We start from the raw sequence: 17,380 nt of genomic DNA on the forward strand, positions 1-17,380 counted from the left end.
GAGTATTCTCTTTCTGTTGTTTCTGCATTTTTATTGAAGTATTAAAATGGTTGTGCATTAAAAATAATACCATTCACTTTAAAGTCAACATCCTTTAAAATAAAAGGAGATCCATCATCTTGACACTTGAGAGTTTCCAGAAATGCTCACTCATTGAGGCACTTAAACATTTTTCCTCTTTTTCTTTTCCCCTTATTCAGTTCCACCTAATTTCAACAGGCCTGGTGGATTTGGTGATACAACATCTTCCCCAGGCTTTGGAGGGGATGTTCGAGATGTCATACTCAACAATCCCATCTCTCTGTATTGTGAGACGAATGCTGTACCCCCTCCGACACTCACCTGGTATAAAGATGGACAGCTGATGACTTCCAATGACAAAGTTCTGATCTTGCCAGGTGAGATTGAAAAAGAAAACTGAAAGAAAGAGAGGGAACAAGCCAGAGAATGAGTTGCTACTAATCAGTTTTGTTCTTAGGTGGGCGAGTGTTACAGATTCCCAGAGCGCAGGCTGAAGACTCAGGCAGGTACACATGTGTAGCTGTCAACGAAGCTGGAGAAGACTCCATTCAGTATGATGTTAGAGTATTATGTGAGTAAAAGCACTTTTCTTTGTGGTACAAGTATCAGTCACTTTGACAAAGAGAAAGGTTTCTAATGTCAAATTTCTGTCCTGCAACAGTGCCACCGATCATAAGGGGAGCAGACAGCGATTTGCCCGATGAGGTCACAGTGTTTGTAAACAAAACTACTCAACTGGACTGTCACGCGGATGGAAACCCCGCCCCCAAGATCACTTGGTTTAAGGACAGCCAGCCAGTCAGCTCTGATGGGCCACATAGAATTCTGTCTAATGGACGAACACTTCAGGTAAGAACCAGGAAGTACAGATAGTTGCTCTCAACCATGGATATACTACAGGATCTGGTTACACAACCCAAAGTAAACAGTTTTACAGATGTTTCATTTACAGTTGTGGTCTATGTGAAAATTTCTTTTGGCTGCAAGGGATTATTTGTTGAAACAGCACGAATGGCCACTGGCAAATTGGACACAGGCTGAGTGCTGTATCCAGATCTCATATTTAAACCAATTCTATGTTAAAGTTAGTCATGTCTGTGATGTGTACATTCATGCTTTTACTGTTGATATGACATGTCTATGTTCAGTAGATCTGTGTTCTTACTTGATTATGTATTTCTCTATATTTCCCAACCATCAGGTGTTGACTGCTCAAGTATCTGACACAGGGCGCTATGTGTGTGTGGCTGACAATGTGGCTGGAAGTGCAGAAAAATCATTTAACCTTAATGTGCATGGTGAGTCACATGTGAATCAGTAAATTGCATTTACTGTACATTGTTCATTGCCTTATTTTAGCAATTTGTGAAAAGATGAACTAGATGAAGAATTAATCACTGCTTTTTTCACTTGAACACTTTTGAAGACAATTTATTGAAATGGAAAAGCTATTTTTCTTCACTTTAAAATAACTGAAAATACTGTTTGCTATACTGAATGTGTCTTATGTTTTTCCTTTCAGTGCCTCCCACCATTATCGGCCTGAGTCCTGAGACTGTGACTGTGGTGGTGAACAACTTTGTGTCTCTTTCTTGTGAAGCCACTGGTTTCCCTCCTCCCACCTTGAGCTGGCTAAACGACAGAGGCCCCATTCAGGCCAACACCAACGCACTCATCATGCCAGGTACTGCGACCTTTGGTCACATTGAACAGAACAAGTATTGAGCAGTCTTTGCTTTGAAATGATATCTGGTTATGAGCATGCCATTATCAACAAGATTATAATTGTGTCTGTGTCCCTTTGTGCCTTCAGGTGGTCGCGTGCTACAGATTATGAAAGCAAAAGTATCTGACGGAGGAAAATACAGCTGTGTGGCGATGAACGCAGCAGGAGAGGCCTACAAAAACATCTACCTCACAGTTTTTGGTGAGTCATTTTTCCCCACTGTGTGTACTTTACAATGAGCGCCTGACTTTGGCCTGACATTAAATGTTCACCTTCCAGTTCCTCCGAGTATCCGGGACAGCAGCGGGGACTCTCCTGTGGTGGTGAATGTGCTTGTTGGTAAATCAGTAACTCTTGAGTGTGAGTCCAATGCTGTACCTCCACCTACCATCACCTGGTACAAGAACGGCAGGGTGGTGACAGAATCAGCCAACCTGCGCATTCTGGCAGAGGGACAGATGCTGGAGATCAAAGGCTCAGAGGTCAGAGATGAATGATTGCTGTGTTGTCTGTTCTTTGCTCCATCATTTTTATCTTTTCAGCAACATCTCTCAGTGATCGTACGTCAAGTCAGACAGTATGGCCATTGGTGTGATGTCTTTTTTCTGTGTTTTTGTAGGAGTCACCCTTTTCTTTCTCGTCTCAGCCAAAGTAGCAACCATTTCTCAAGTAAAATGAGTAAATGTATTAACCCTGCAAGGATTTTCCCAACATTTACCTGCAGCGAAATGCTGCAGTTATAAGATACCAGATGGGTTGCTAATTAGTGGCTATTAGTAAGCAGCTACAATGTAGCATCTGTCCTTTTTGTGGATGAGAGAAGGAATTAAAGGTAGCTTAAAGGTAAGTTAGATCAGGAATAGAGAGTGGTTTCACCTGTCATGGAGCCTAGTAGATTTATGACAGCCTAGTGTGCGTACATACTAACTGCATGGCTGAATGATGAGTCAAAATATCATATAATATGATGAGCTACCATATAAATCACTCAGTTTATGGTACATCTTGCTGTGGATTGATAGCCAAGGTTTGTGAGGGTGCTTGAAATCCTTGGAAAGGTTTGAAAAGTGCTTGGATTTTTGATAAAGTACTTGAAACTGCTTGAAATTTTAACTTCACTACTTTCATGAAAAATCTCTACCAGACTGACATTGGCCGCGTTTCCCAGATTCGATCGTTCTTAAGGACTTAAGAAGGCTCTTAAGAAGGGTTCGGCTAAGAAGGAGCGCTAAGATGCGGGTGTTTCCCAGATGCGTTCTTAACTGCCTTCTTAGGAGAACCTTAAGATCAAGCCAAAGAAGCTTCTTAAGAAGCTCTTAGTGGGAGCTGTCCACCGCGCTGCTGCTGTGCTGAATCAATCGATGCCAGGCAGATCGATCACCCACCTCTTTATCAGCGCATAAGTGCGTGTGTGTGTGTGTGTGTGTGTGTGTGTGTGTGTGTGTGTGTGTGTGCGCTGTCAGACCGGGCTGTCCAGGCACGGGGCAGCCGGTACTTTGCCTGGACAGCCCGGTCTGACAGCACGTCCAGTGGGGAGAAGTGCTGACGCACGTATGCATTTATGTAAACCGTCTGGCTTCGCGCACGGCGACGCTGTTGGTTCGCAGGGAGAATGTGCTGTATTGCAGCCGTGGTTTCTCACACGCGCGGACTTTGGCAACGCAGAGTAGCAGGGGAAGCCTCTCTGGATGAGGTTCAGCTGAGTTTAATACATCTGTTCCGCTGATATCTGTGAAATGCCACAGGGTTGTTGTTTTTTTATGTGTAGTAGGCTACTATAAACTCATATATGCAGATGTTGCGGAAAAGTTAAACGTGTAATTCAATAAAAAGGTTTTTTTTCATCTACCATTTTCTTTTTTTTTTTTCTTGCGCCAGTGGTCCGCAGCTATGAGCGCATTTCAACACTGAGCATTGTTTTATTATTTCGCAAAGTGGAGGATATAAATTTCCCTGACGCGCTTGATCACTGAGCATTTGGTCGCTAAGAAGGCTGTTAAGAGTGGGTCAGCTCGATCTTACATTTCCTTCTTAGTGAAAGATCTTCTTAAGCTAAGAGCGACTCTGGGAAACACATCCTTCTTTCACAGCGTTCTTAAGAGCGCTCCTAAGAAGATCTTAGCACTTAAGAGCTTCTTAACGAATCTGGGAAACGCGGCCATTGACGGTTACATTTTTAGATAAAGAAATACAAACTCAAATAAAAGCAACCAACAGACTGGCCCAGCCTCACATTGCCCTTCGTTTCTGTCACAGGAAGTGAGCTGGGCCGGCCAGCAAATGCCAGATATGTATTTATGATACAGGATACTTTATTTTATAATTAAAAATGCAGACTGACGTTGCAAAATGCATTGCATTATATCCCAAGGTGCTGGAAAAGCTTGAAATTTCTTTAAAAATGCTTAAATTTGACTATGGAACAGGTGTAGGAACACTGGATGTCTGACTATTGTTTTTAATGTTTGTTTGTTTTTTGTTTTTTTTACATTTTCCTTATATGTCTATTCTGTTCCTCAGGTGTCTGATACTGGACAATATGTTTGCATGGCCACCAACGTTGCTGGACAAGTTGACAAGAACTTCCACTTGAATATCTACGGTATCACATTATGAATGTTCATGTATTCAAATATCTGAAAACTCATAAACGCATAATATTTTCTAACAATGCTCAACACTTGGAATATATTATTAAAGAAAAACCTGCGTCCTCTCTTTCTCTCTTTAGTACCTCCAAGTATCGATGGCCCAGCAGAGGAGAGTGTTGTGGAAACCATCAGTAACCCAGTCACCCTTGCCTGTGATGCTACTGGGATCCCTCCTCCCAGCCTCATTTGGTTGAAGAATGGACGATCCATAGGTATGCATGAGTATAGTTTTAAAGAAGCTGTACTTTAATATTAAAAGTTCTGCAAAAGGAGATTCATTAATCATCTGTATCTTACGTTTAAATCAAATAGCCTCTTGTTTCTTTTCAAGTTTACACAGGACAAAAACATGAGTAAGAATGGATCAGGCAAAGGGAACAAACCATAATATTTATAACTAGGTACAGAAGCTTTGTCATTCTCTCTTCATTTATACTAAATCTATAAACGTAACGTTTCTATAGAGAACTCAGAGTCTCTGGAGATGCACATCTTCTCAGGAGGAAGCAAGCTGCAGATCGCACGGTCACAGCTTTCTGACAGTGGCACTTACACGTGTGTGGCCTCCAACGTAGAGGGCAAGGCACGCAAGAGCTACCACCTCACCGTTCAAGGTACATGCACATGCAGAGCCTGTTTCCAGAAAGGACCTACAGAATATTTTGACAGATTTTTGTCAGACTTTTTCTTAACCATATGCTGTCATCTTGTCAATCTTTTCTGTTATCATACAAATACATGTATTCACCAATTCACAGTTTCTCGTGATATTCAAAGGATTGTGCTAAAACCCCTAATTCTGTCTTAGTCCCTCCCAGTATCTCTGGAGCAGAGCTACCCAGTGAAATGGGGGTCCTGCTAAATGAAAGCATCCAGCTGGTCTGTCGAGCCAGAGGAACACCGACTCCAACCATCCAGTGGTTGAAGGATGGAGAAGTCATCACCAACATGAGAAACACAGGGCTCAGGTAATGCTCGCCACAGAAAAAGAACAAAAAAGAAGAAAATTGGGAATTTTACAGCAATGATTATGATGATGATGCAATGCTGCCTTTGTGTTCAGGATCAGTCCAGATGGCAGCACACTCACTGTGACTGGAGCTCACACCACTGATAGTGGCAAGTACACCTGTGTGGCCACCAACGCTGCAGGAGAAGAGGACAGAATATTCAATCTGAATGTTTATGGTGGGTTTAATTCGTATATACATTTTTTTTTTTCATGTATCGTCAAGTACAAACAGTTGAGTAACTTTCTTGATTGCATGAGGAGTTTTTTTTGTGTCACTGATTTTCTTCTTCATTGTATTTTTCAGTGCCTCCTGTGATAGACGGCAACAGTGACACAGTTGAGCAGTTGACCACAGTTCTGGACAGTTCTGTCAACATTGAGTGTGTCGCTAAAGGCTCACCTCCTCCGCAGCTCAACTGGCTGAGAAATGGCCTCCCTCTGCCAGTGTCCTCCCACATTCGGCTTCTATCTGCTGGACAGGTGCTCCGGTAGGTCAGTGGACAGGGCTCAAGAAGAGTTTGTAACATATGGTGCTGCTTTAAGACCAACTTCCTGTGAATCTTATGTGTGGGTAATGCTGGTCAGCATTTTCCCCACACACAGGATGAAGTCATGTAAAATTGTGTGTTATATTAGGGTAAGATATCTGCGTTATTCTTTATCTGGAAAATTTGCAAAGATATCTTATACTAGTACTTATTTTACTAGTGCAAGTAAGTTTTTCTTAAATTAATTCTTTTTTAAAAACCTATGAAATCAATATTGAAATTCACCCTGCCTACAACTATTTCATTGTAATTATTTGCATTAGAAAGTGTGTCTTGTGTTTGCGCCACGCTGTTTCAAAGATCTTAATACTCGCGCACACACAAATACACAAACAAATTATTTTAAAAGGAGTACCAAATATTATAAGCTAAGGCTTTCTCCATTTATGTTTGTCTGAAATGCCATATTTTGAGATTTATATCAAACAGAGAGAGAAATAAAAAAAACAACAATGAAAACTTGGCAATTACGCAGCAATCTTTTCTCTTTTGTTAGTTATTTTAGAGTTAAATATATAACGGGTTACTTATTTGCTGTGTTTTTTGCATCTCTCAGAATTACACGAACCCAGGTATCTGACAGTGGCACTTATACCTGCGTCGCATCAAACAGAGCAGGCGTGGACAACAGACATTTTAACCTGCAGGTGCATGGTGAGTCTGAAAACATTACTCGCTTGTAAAATCTGAGGAATAAATCAACACCATTCTAAGGGCAATAAATGATAATCAACCACATCTTTTGTTTCTTTCCTCAGTCCCTCCTGGTCTGGATGGAGCAGGGAGCACAGAAGATGTGACTGTAGTCAGAGGAAACTTGGCTTCTCTGCTGTGTATCGCTGATGGGACACCAACCCCCACTGTGTCCTGGCTCAAAGAAGGCGTGACTCTAACTCCTGACCCACACCTCAAACTTCTCAACCTGAATACAACTGTGCAAATCATCCAGGCTCAGGTCAATGATACAGGACGCTATACCTGCGTGGCCAACAATACTGCTGGTCAAGCTAGCCGCCATTTTAACCTGAAAGTGCTGGGTGAGTCAAAGCAGATTATAACTTTTTTTCTCCAGCTTCAGCTTTTGATTCATGGATGAGAAAATAAATTTTGTTCGTTTTCTTTGTCAGACCCTCCAAGCATCAAGGACTCTGGTGTACCAGCAGAAGTATCTGTTGTGGTGAATAATGTCCTGGAGCTTCAGTGTGAGGCCTCAGGTATCCCTGCCCCCTCTCTGACCTGGCTGAAGGACGGACGCCCGCTCCCACAGACCAACAGCCTCCGCCTCCTGCGAGGAGGAGAGGTGCTACGTGTAGCGTCAGCACAGGTTAGTCACCAGGGTTTGTTGTAGTGAAATCCCATTTCTCATATATTAAATTTGAATTAAGTTTCTAATTATTTTCTATAAAAACATAAAAACGATCCTTTCATTACATACTGTGTATTCTATTTATTCTATTCTATTTCTATCTAGTCTTTTTCCATTGTTTTCATACTGAGACACAGTTTTTTGTCCTCAGCTGGAGGACACAGGCAGATACAGCTGCTTAGCCAACAGCCCAGCAGGAGATGATGACAAGGAGTTCCTGGTTCGAGTGCATGGTGGGTAACGGAGATTGCAGTGTGCACTGAATGTACATAACAGAAACAATCTGTGGCTGGAAGGAAAATAACTTAAATCTGCACTTAATGATGAAATACATTTTTTACTAAAATTTCTCCTGCCATGCTTATCTAGACAATTAAAAACCAATAAGGTGTGATGATATATTGAGCTATAAAATCTATTTCAGTGCTGATCTCTTTCTGATTTTCCTCTAACAGTCCCCCCTAACATTGCGGGTGAGAGTACACCTCAGGACGTGTCGGTGCTGCAGAACAGACAGGTGACTCTGGAGTGCAAATCTGACGCTGTTCCACCTCCAACTCTGGCCTGGCTCAAAGATGGCCAACCATTGCAGGTCAGAAATCAAACAAACAAACATTTATCCACACTATTCTATAAGTTCTGCTAAAAAGTTATCACAAATTCCTTTTTCCTGGTTGTGTAGGCCTCTGCCCGTGTGCGTATTCTGTCTGGTGGACGCTACTTACAGATCAACATGGCTGAGCTCGGTGACAGAGCTCAGTATACGTGTGTGGCCAGCAACATCGCTGGAAAGACCACACGACAGTTTAACCTGGCTGTCAATGGTACAGTTACATCTTTAATATACAATACATTATTATTATTAATATTATTATTATATATTTGTATGTTATGATTGTTGTTATTATTATTATGTAGCAATACTGTATATCCTGTATGTTTTTTTAGTTTCAGTTAAGAGCTGAATTCATTACCTGCTGACAAACTAGTAAAAACCTATGGATCTGTCACCTGTTCCCTCAGTTGCACCAACTATCATGGAAGGCTCCCAGACAGTGTCAGTGCACATCAACAAGCCAGCAGTACTTGAGTGTATTGTAAGCGGAGTGCCACCGCCTCGTGTAACCTGGAGGAAACATGGTGCTATATTGGCTGGAAACAGCCCCAGGTAAGTCCACATGTCACATTACAATAATGCGTCTCAAATGAATATTAATTTTATTATGATGCAACAATTGCGTATGCAGTTTAATGTAATAGATATCAATGGTTTTCAGGATAATAAATCTGCATACTTTAGAGAATATAAGTAGATTTGATATTTAATTATTGCTATTTGTTTAATGCTGTACCTCACCCAGTTTGTACAAACATGTGCAGGTACACATTTGCAGAGGATGGGTCTTTACACATCCACTCTGCTCAGGTGACTGACACTGGTCGCTACCTGTGCATGGCAACAAATGAGGCTGGGACGCAACGCAAGAGAGTGGATCTGCAAGTATACGGTGGGTGGTGGGTGGTACTTTAGTCAAACAAAACACATGAATACCTTAAAATTGACTCAGTCACCCACAAACAGAGTCAACCAGTAAATTTACAAACCACTGTTCTCATCTTTCAGTCTCTCCTTCCATCGCCGACAGCCGCACCAATGTAACGGTTACAGTCAACGTTCAGACCACTTTGTCCTGCGAGGCCACCGGCATTCCCAAACCCACCATCAACTGGATGAAAAATGGTCGAGCCATCAATACTGACCAGAACCAGAATATGTACAGGTTGATCCAGGTTTTCTCCCTCTCTGTTTCCTCATTCAAGATTTAAAACAAAAAGACAAAACCGAAACTCAACAAAGTTGAGAGACATTTTATATTCTCTAATCTTTGACCAAATTAATAGCATTAATAGTGAAGTGATTCATTGTAAGTTTAACCTTTTTAAAAAAAACAGTCTTCTTATAGGGTGGACATAGTGACAACACTCTCAAGTGCTAACTTTGTTATTCTTTCCAGATTACTATCATCTGGATCCCTGGTAGTCATAGCACCCACAGTGGAGGACACAGCAGTGTATGAATGTGTCGTCTCTAATGAGGCAGGAGAAGACTCCAGATCCATCAACCTCACTGTCCACGGTGAGTAACAAAGCATTCGTTGACAACCTGATAATTCTTCATCATTTCTAAACAGATCATCCATCACCAGCAAGATCAGAAATTCTCCTAACATTTTGTAACTTGTGTCACTCTAGTTCCCCCATCCATAGCTGATGAACCCACAGAGCTTGTTGTAACCAGACTGTCCCCAGTGGTCATCGCCTGTACTGCATCTGGTGTCCCAGAACCCACAATCCACTGGAGTAAAGACGGCATGAGGCTCCCCAAAGAGGGACAGGGCTACAGCATCCTGTCCACAGGTCAGAATCATCATGCATATCATCCAGAACACAACTTTTATTTATTACAACTGTCCAAACCTTAAAATATCTAACCACAAACTCCATGATGTGAGTCATCTAATACTGCATTTCAGATTATACTGAGTGTCGAATGTATCTGGTTACTTTGCACGTAATTATGAAGAACCTGTTTTAATTCATGATTGGCATCATTGGTGAACTTTATTAATTATGTCGATGGTGTTTGACGATCTGTGCACAGGCCCGATAGAAATCACCTCCGCTGAGCTCAGTCATGCTGGACGCTACTCGTGCACAGCCAAGAATGCTGCAGGCTCCACCAACCGCCACGTCCATCTCACAGTGCAGGGTAAGAGCATCCTGAGAAAAAAATGCTGTATGACTCTGACATGCTTTTACTTTATCTTTTTTTCTTTTTCTTGAGATCTTTCTGAGCATCATACCTTTCCGATCCCTCTCCTCAGAGCTCCCAGTGATCCAGTCTCATCCGTCCACCCTGGATGTGATCCTGAATAACCCCATCACTCTGCCCTGCAGGGCCACAGGCTCACCCAGACCCACCATCACCTGGCAGAAGGAGGGCATCAATATACCCACCACAGGTAATTAATCCTGCGTGTGTGTGTGTGTGTGTGTGTGTGTGTGTGTGTGTGTGTGTGTGTGTGTGTGTGTGTGTGTGTGTGTGTGTGTGTGCGTGTGTATAATCATAAGTTATCAGTACTAACATCATCATCACATCTCTTGCTTCATGTCAGGTGGAGGTTTCACAGTGCTGCCTAATGGAAGTCTGCAGATCTCTAAGGCGTCTGTGTCAGACTCTGGAACTTACATATGTGTGGCTCAAAACCCTGCAGGCACTGCGCTGGGCAAGACCAAACTCAGAGTACAAGGTGGGGCTAACTTGAGTAACAGACCTAATATGTAATACTCAGCAGCTGTGAAAAAGGATGTGAGAAGAACACCATACTAGTGTATTCTGATACAATAACAATTAAATGCTAAAGTTATGCCTTACAAGTTCCAACCTTTCATATTTGTTACTTAATTTGCTAATGATGTCAATAAATATTCTAAATGTTTTGACTGCATGTGGTGTTTCTGTGTCCTGCAGTCCCTCCAGTGATCAGCTCAGAGACTCGACAGTACCTGGCACCTGTGGACTCCTCTGTGACGTTACAGTGCCAAGCTGACGGCTCCCCTCTCCCGTCTGTCACATGGCATAAAGACGGGCAGCCACTCAGTGAATCTGTACGTCAGCGGGTGCTCAGCTCAGGATCCCTACAGATCGCCTTCATCCAGCCAAGTGACACTGGACGATACACCTGCACTGCTGCCAATGTGGCGGGCACTGTCAGCCTCGAGATGAGCCTCACTGTACAGAGTAGGTTTCAGTTAATACGGAATTTTAAACCATGCCATCGAACAACACGCTATGTTTTTTAAGGGCTACCAGTGTCATCTGTGATTGTATGTTATACAAAACCACAACTAGACTAATGTTTTAAAATTAATGAAATAATGAAAAATAAAACCCCCTACCTTTGCAGTCCCACCATCCATACGTAATGGAGAGCGTGAGGTAGCAGTGGTTGAAAACAGCCAGGCTCAGCTGGTGTGTGTGGCGGAGGGTGTCCCTCAGCCCAGCCTGACCTGGGAGAGAGATGGTGTTCCCCTCATTGAAAGCACAGGGGAGTACACAATCCTGCCTTCTGGAGAGCTGGTAGTAGACATCGCTCAGGTAGGGGAATCAAAAACAAACCAACCCTCTCTCAGTTTGTTTATGTCTATACATTACCGGACAGTGAACTTGGCTTGGCTGCATGTAGCGTCAGAAAGATGTATGTAAAGATCTTTTTCTCTCCTCATCTTCCCTCCCCCTGTACCAGCCTGATGATGCAGGCAGTTATACCTGCATAGCCACAAATGCAGTTGGACAGGACAGTCAGACGGTGACCCTGTCTGTCCATACTCACCCTGTCTTCACTGAGCTGCTCGGAGACGTGGCCCTCAACAAGGGAGAGCGCCTCCTGCTGGCCTGTGGAGTCAGTGGCATCCCCCCACCTAAAATTACATGGGCCTTCAACAACAACATCATCCCAGGTATACATCAAGAGCTACAGTAATGAGGAAAATGTGTAGTTTTGTGTCAAAAAGTAGTTACTTAAGTCAAAGATCAACAGCTTTTTATCTAGCAGTGTGTCATATATTAGAATTAAGACTTAACAGTGTTTTTTTGTCTTTTGTGACCTTTTATTAATGCTTTAGTTCACTACGATCATATGAACGGCCACAGTGAGCTGGTGATAGAGAGAGTGAGCAAAGACGACTCTGGCACCTACACCTGTGTGGCAGAAAACAATGTAGGAACCATCAAGTCACTGGGATTTGTCTATGTCAAAGGTAAAACACCCGCTATGGAGCTATTACACTCAACATTATTTTACTTATGTAACTGGTAACACTTACCCTTCTGATCAGTATATAAACATGTGATAAATGATTTATAACACATTATAATGTAGTTGTAAGCAGATATAACTGTTTATAGTAAAACGCTGTTGTAAAGATATGAAATATGCCTTCATAGGAGATGTCGTAATTGCTGACAAATACTGTACAATATTTATACACATCATTTTTACTCATGACTCAACCCCAAACATTACGTATCACAAGAAATTCTTCTGTCTGTCTCCAGAGCCTCCTATCATTGACGGGGACCTTCACTCCAATCGTATTGAGCCTTTGGGTGGTAATGCCATCCTGAACTGTGAGGTTCGGGGAGACCCCCTGCCCACCATCCGTTGGAGCAAGAGCGGAATCAACATCCAGATAAACAACCGCATCCGTCAGCTGGACAACGGCTCTCTGGCCATCTATGGCACAGTGGTAGGAAAAAACATGAGAGTGTGACCTCTTATGTGTATGCTAATAAGAAGTTAAAGGTGGCTCATAAAATGGTCTAAGATGAAGCTCTTTGATTTGATTGAATCTTTGAAAGGTGCAATACGTTAAGAATTTGAGTTAAATATTCAAAGGTGAATTAAAATTGTCAGCAGGATGTTAATAAACAATGTTGATGTTATGTCAAAGACCTAAGTATGTAAACATTTTGAAACTTACTTGATTATAATACTGATATGTGTTTTTCACAGAGTGAAGATGCAGGCAACTACATGTGTGTTGCAACAAATGATGCTGGAGTGGTAGAAAGGAGTGTCACACTTACGTTGCAGAGTAAGTGTCTGTTTGTGTGTCAGTCCTATTCAGCATACAGTCTGACAGTTGATACATGAACAGAACAAAATGAGGACAAACTGATTTTCATGTGTAAAATCATATGGATCCGCTTTTCTTCCAGGTACACCCACCATCATAGTGGAGCCAGTGGATAAGGTAGTGGATGCTGGCACCACAGTTGTGCTCAACTGTCAGGCAGCGGGTGAGCCTACCCCCATGATAGAGTGGTCCCGCCAGGGGCGCCCCCTGCTGGGCAATGACCGCTTCTCCACCCTGTCCAATGGTTCGCTCAGGATCAGCAGTGCACAGAAGGAGGACACAGCTGAATATGAATGTGTGGCCAGAAATCTGCTAGGATCAGTGCTGGTTAGGGTCACTCTTACTGTGCGAGGTGAGCTTCACATACAGTACAGTATATGTACCATATTTTATACATGGTGTGTTAATGTGCATTCATTTGTTTTCCAGTTCATGGGGGCTACTCAGAGTGGGCAGAGTGGGGTCCTTGCAGTACGTCCTGTGGTGTCGGGTCCCAGAAGAGGCTGAGACAGTGTAACAATCCTCTACCTGCCAATGGAGGGCGTCACTGTGCGGGATCAGACGCAGAGACACGTAATTGTCAGGGGAAGCCCTGTCCAGGTGAGTGTGCTTTGAAGAATCAGATGCAGATAATTCATACTGTTCTCTCAGTACTTGTAGAGGTGACTGTGTGCTAATGTCCCTCTGTTTCCACAGTGGATGGTAACTGGTCAGAGTGGTCTGTATGGGAGGAGTGCTCTCATACCTGTGGTCAGGGCAACAGAACCAGGATCAGGACATGCAGTAACCCTCCAGCTCAGCATGGAGGCAGGCCGTGTGAGGGGAAGGCAGTGGAGGTCATCATGTGCAGTGTCAGACCTTGTCCAGGTGAGTAAACAAATACATTTTCAAGTAAATCAGTAATCAGTGATGCCACAGTGTAAAAATATTCAGTTACAAGTAAATGTCCAGTTTTCATAATCTTATTCAGGTAAATATATATTTACATTACATATATATATTATATATATATATTTATTACATATATTTTTGTATATAAAATCCTTATCAGTAAATCAACTTGTATGTGTAGCTGTCAAATAAATGTAATGTAGCCAATTAAGTGGCATCAACTGGCAAAACTCAAGTCAAGTACCTTAAAATTGTTGTTTGTATTGACTTATCTGTTTATGCTCCTGCAGTGGCAGGTAACTGGGGGTCTTGGCTACCATGGAGCCCATGCAGTGAAACCTGTGGTAAGGGTACACAGTCCAGAATCCGTCTGTGCAACAACCCACCTCCAGCATTTGATGGGCTGCATTGTGAGGGCTCAGACACCCAAACACAAGTGTGCAAGGAGAGACCTTGTCCTGGTGAGGACGCCATGATTTTACTTTCCATTAAAATTAGATTCCTACAATTTCAAAGTCACTGATCCTCCTGCTTCTTCTCTCATTGTTTCCTCCAGTGGATGGGAAGTGGTCATCCTGGGTGAGCTGGGGAGCCTGCAGTGTTTCATGTGGAGGCGGGACCAGACAGCGAAGGCGCCTCTGTGCCAACCCCACCCCCCAACATGGTGGCAGGCAGTGTGAAGGCAACGACGTTCACATTGATTTCTGTAACAGTGACCCCTGCCCCAGTGAGTCACATTCACTTTTATTCGCTCTCACTTGTTAAACTTACAAATTCAGAATCTTAACCATCATATATCCTCTATGTCTTTATATGTATATATCTGTAATATCTGTCTTGTATCTTGGTTTCTTCTCATGAACATACCTGTTGACTTTCTCTCTTTCAGTTAGCGGTAACTGGGGTCCTTGGAGCAGCTGGGGCAGCTGCAGCAAGACATGCAACGGAGGTCAGATGAGGCGCTACAGGACATGTGACAACCCCAGACCTGCCAATGGTGGGAGAGCATGTGCAGGTGCAGATACACAGATACAGAGATGCAGCACAGCCAACTGTCCTGGTGAGTCAGCATGTTTAAGACTGTGACAGGGGTTAACAAGTCTAAAAGTAGAGAGACTCCTTTAACTGCATAAGTAGATGCCCTGAATAAAAAGGACTAACCTTTTCATGCATTTCACATTTAATTCACCACATGTGAACATGAGTAACATGGGACAAGACAGAAAAAAAAACACTATGTAAACTGAAGGATAGCAGCATCTTTCCTTTCACCCCACAAACTGTGTATTTCATAATTTTTAAGATACCCTGAAAGCACCAAATTGTCCCCCAAACTTAGGAGACAATAATTTCCTGCTGTATGTCTGTATGATTTCATGTGTCCACACATGTTCATGTGTGTACTTATTCTATGTGTTTGGGGTATATGATTGCAGTTGATGGTAACTGGGGTTCATGGCAGCAGTGGGGAGAGTGCTCTGCGTCCTGTGGGGGTGGAGAGAGGACCCGCGTCCGTCTCTGTAATAGTCCATCCCCTAGCCACAGCGGTCGGCCATGTCCAGGAGACTCCTCCCAGCTGTCCAGGTGTAACGCCCAGGCCTGCCCAGGTAAGACACTTGTATATATATATACTATATTGTCTATTTGTGCAGTTGAGCAGTTGACTTGAAGCAATCTTAAATACCTTCTCTTTTTGTCAGGCGGGCCCCAGAAGGCACGAGGAAGCATCATAGGGAACATCAATGATATTGAGTTTGGCATTGCCATACTTAATGCCACCATCACAGACAGCAAGACTGGCGGCAGAATCATCAAGGCGACTATTACCAATGTACCGCGGACATTAGGTCAGCTCTCCAGCAGTTTCATATTTAAATCTTCTTCTTTTTAGATTTTATCCTTTTGAACTTTCTCAATAAATCTCATAATAAATTAAATCTGCTCATTTTCATTCTTTAATTTTAAGGTCCTGCGATGAGAAAACTCATCTCAATCCTGAACCCCATCTACTGGACCACTGCACGGGAAGTAGGAGAGGCTGTCAACGGCTACACACTAACAGGAGGCATCTTCAGGCGAGAGACACAGGTGGAGTTTGCCACAGGTAAGAATGGACAAGCCTTCGTATCATCAAAGAACATTGAGGATTACTTCTAAATTTTATCATTGTTTTATAGACTATCAGGCTAAACATTATATTTTATGTAGTACAAACTACATTGTAAACTGCAGTACTAATTGTAAATTTGTACCCCCCCAGTTTGCAGTTGTGTGTTTTGATGTAATGTTTTTTTGTTTTACTTGTGTATGTATAAAAGACTAAAGTCATAAAAAAAGGATGGACTTGCCTTGGTGCATTTCTGTTGTTATACAGCTATTTATATAAATACACTTTGCTGGTTTAACCTGTTTATAGAATAGTGAAAATGTTGACGTGATGATTTAAATGTGAATAATGTCAGTAGGTTGAAACATGACAAACATTGTGGTGTAATTGGAACATGATAGGTGAGATCCTGAGGATGACCCACATTGCCAGAGGCCTGGACTCAGATGGAGCGCTGTTACTGGACATCGTGGTGAACGGACACATCCTGCAGCTGCCCTCACATTCTGACATCAGCATCAAGGTAAATAAATAACATATGCACATTATTAGTGTGGCCTTTTGGTTGGTATATTTATTAGTATTTTAGCCTCTTTACTCAAAATCACATATCAGTTAATGTATACATGATTTCTAGAAAATGAGCTAAAACGTGTCAGAATACGGTGCCTCACATGTACACTTTGTTGGACTCAGGACTACACAGAGGACTACATCCAGACAGGCCCAGGCCAGCTGTACGCTCTGTCTACCCGCATGTTCAGCATCGACAGGGAGAGCGTGCCCTACTCCTGGAACCACACCATCTCCTACGACGTGTCCAAGGGCAAGATGCCCTACCTTGTAGAGATGCTGCACGCCACAGCCGTCAGTGCTCTCTACCACCCCCTGGAGGAAATGTTGGATTATAGCATCCAAGCTAGTATCTCCAAGGGTGAGGACACTGGTCTGTGAAAGATCTGAATGTAGGAATGATACTTTAACAAAGGATACAAGATGAAATGAACAATGCTACTAACCTAATATCATGTTGTGTGTTTTTCCTCAACTCAAGTCAGTTTTTTAAATCTGATCTTTCTTCTTTTCCCTGTATGTTTTTGTTGCATGTAATCTAAATTTAATGATGAAATGTTCACATGATTGCAGGAGATCGCAGTAACCAGTGTCCTCAGGGATTCACGTTGGTGTCTGCCGGACCCTACTGTGCAGGTACTGTTCATTGTACCATATGACTCAGTGAGAGTCAGTTCAATTGGTTTTAAAGACACTGAGTGGACTATAAAGTATATACTATAGAGTGTGTCCAACAGCAGAACTTTCTCATTGAGGCGTGTTTCCATCGGCAAATTGAGAAGCTG

The 17,380-nt window shown here is 42.6% G+C and overlaps 1 protein-coding gene across 1 annotated transcript in view; it reads left to right on the plus strand.

The window, feature by feature from the left end:
- The window catches only part of hmcn1 (hemicentin 1), a 92,712-nt gene that overhangs the window by 68,074 nt on the left and 7,258 nt on the right, over positions 1 to 17,380 (plus strand). Inside the window, exons 54-98 of the mRNA XM_084356045.1 lie at positions 201 to 398; positions 479 to 592; positions 683 to 870; positions 1,223 to 1,319; positions 1,544 to 1,705; positions 1,835 to 1,948; positions 2,027 to 2,229; positions 4,268 to 4,349; positions 4,479 to 4,610; positions 4,863 to 5,012; positions 5,207 to 5,366; positions 5,462 to 5,586; positions 5,715 to 5,898; positions 6,515 to 6,612; positions 6,717 to 6,995; positions 7,086 to 7,282; positions 7,476 to 7,557; positions 7,780 to 7,916; positions 8,007 to 8,148; positions 8,348 to 8,492; positions 8,705 to 8,832; positions 8,949 to 9,105; positions 9,340 to 9,461; positions 9,578 to 9,742; positions 9,987 to 10,094; positions 10,210 to 10,347; positions 10,501 to 10,635; positions 10,857 to 11,126; positions 11,293 to 11,483; positions 11,632 to 11,845; positions 12,011 to 12,145; positions 12,444 to 12,634; positions 12,901 to 12,982; positions 13,107 to 13,376; positions 13,454 to 13,624; positions 13,721 to 13,891; positions 14,206 to 14,376; positions 14,472 to 14,642; positions 14,805 to 14,975; positions 15,352 to 15,522; positions 15,616 to 15,762; positions 15,882 to 16,019; positions 16,424 to 16,545; positions 16,719 to 16,956; positions 17,169 to 17,231. Of these exons, the coding sequence (XP_084212171.1) occupies positions 201 to 398; positions 479 to 592; positions 683 to 870; positions 1,223 to 1,319; positions 1,544 to 1,705; positions 1,835 to 1,948; positions 2,027 to 2,229; positions 4,268 to 4,349; positions 4,479 to 4,610; positions 4,863 to 5,012; positions 5,207 to 5,366; positions 5,462 to 5,586; positions 5,715 to 5,898; positions 6,515 to 6,612; positions 6,717 to 6,995; positions 7,086 to 7,282; positions 7,476 to 7,557; positions 7,780 to 7,916; positions 8,007 to 8,148; positions 8,348 to 8,492; positions 8,705 to 8,832; positions 8,949 to 9,105; positions 9,340 to 9,461; positions 9,578 to 9,742; positions 9,987 to 10,094; positions 10,210 to 10,347; positions 10,501 to 10,635; positions 10,857 to 11,126; positions 11,293 to 11,483; positions 11,632 to 11,845; positions 12,011 to 12,145; positions 12,444 to 12,634; positions 12,901 to 12,982; positions 13,107 to 13,376; positions 13,454 to 13,624; positions 13,721 to 13,891; positions 14,206 to 14,376; positions 14,472 to 14,642; positions 14,805 to 14,975; positions 15,352 to 15,522; positions 15,616 to 15,762; positions 15,882 to 16,019; positions 16,424 to 16,545; positions 16,719 to 16,956; positions 17,169 to 17,231 (7,029 nt within the window). The remainder of the gene's footprint in view (positions 1 to 200; positions 399 to 478; positions 593 to 682; positions 871 to 1,222; positions 1,320 to 1,543; positions 1,706 to 1,834; positions 1,949 to 2,026; positions 2,230 to 4,267; positions 4,350 to 4,478; positions 4,611 to 4,862; positions 5,013 to 5,206; positions 5,367 to 5,461; positions 5,587 to 5,714; positions 5,899 to 6,514; positions 6,613 to 6,716; positions 6,996 to 7,085; positions 7,283 to 7,475; positions 7,558 to 7,779; positions 7,917 to 8,006; positions 8,149 to 8,347; positions 8,493 to 8,704; positions 8,833 to 8,948; positions 9,106 to 9,339; positions 9,462 to 9,577; positions 9,743 to 9,986; positions 10,095 to 10,209; positions 10,348 to 10,500; positions 10,636 to 10,856; positions 11,127 to 11,292; positions 11,484 to 11,631; positions 11,846 to 12,010; positions 12,146 to 12,443; positions 12,635 to 12,900; positions 12,983 to 13,106; positions 13,377 to 13,453; positions 13,625 to 13,720; positions 13,892 to 14,205; positions 14,377 to 14,471; positions 14,643 to 14,804; positions 14,976 to 15,351; positions 15,523 to 15,615; positions 15,763 to 15,881; positions 16,020 to 16,423; positions 16,546 to 16,718; positions 16,957 to 17,168; positions 17,232 to 17,380) is intronic.

Source organism: Pagrus pagrus (genome assembly GCF_965226575.1).
Source record: "Pagrus pagrus genome assembly, chromosome: 6".
NCBI classification, from domain to species: domain Eukaryota; kingdom Metazoa; phylum Chordata; class Actinopteri; order Spariformes; family Sparidae; genus Pagrus; species Pagrus pagrus.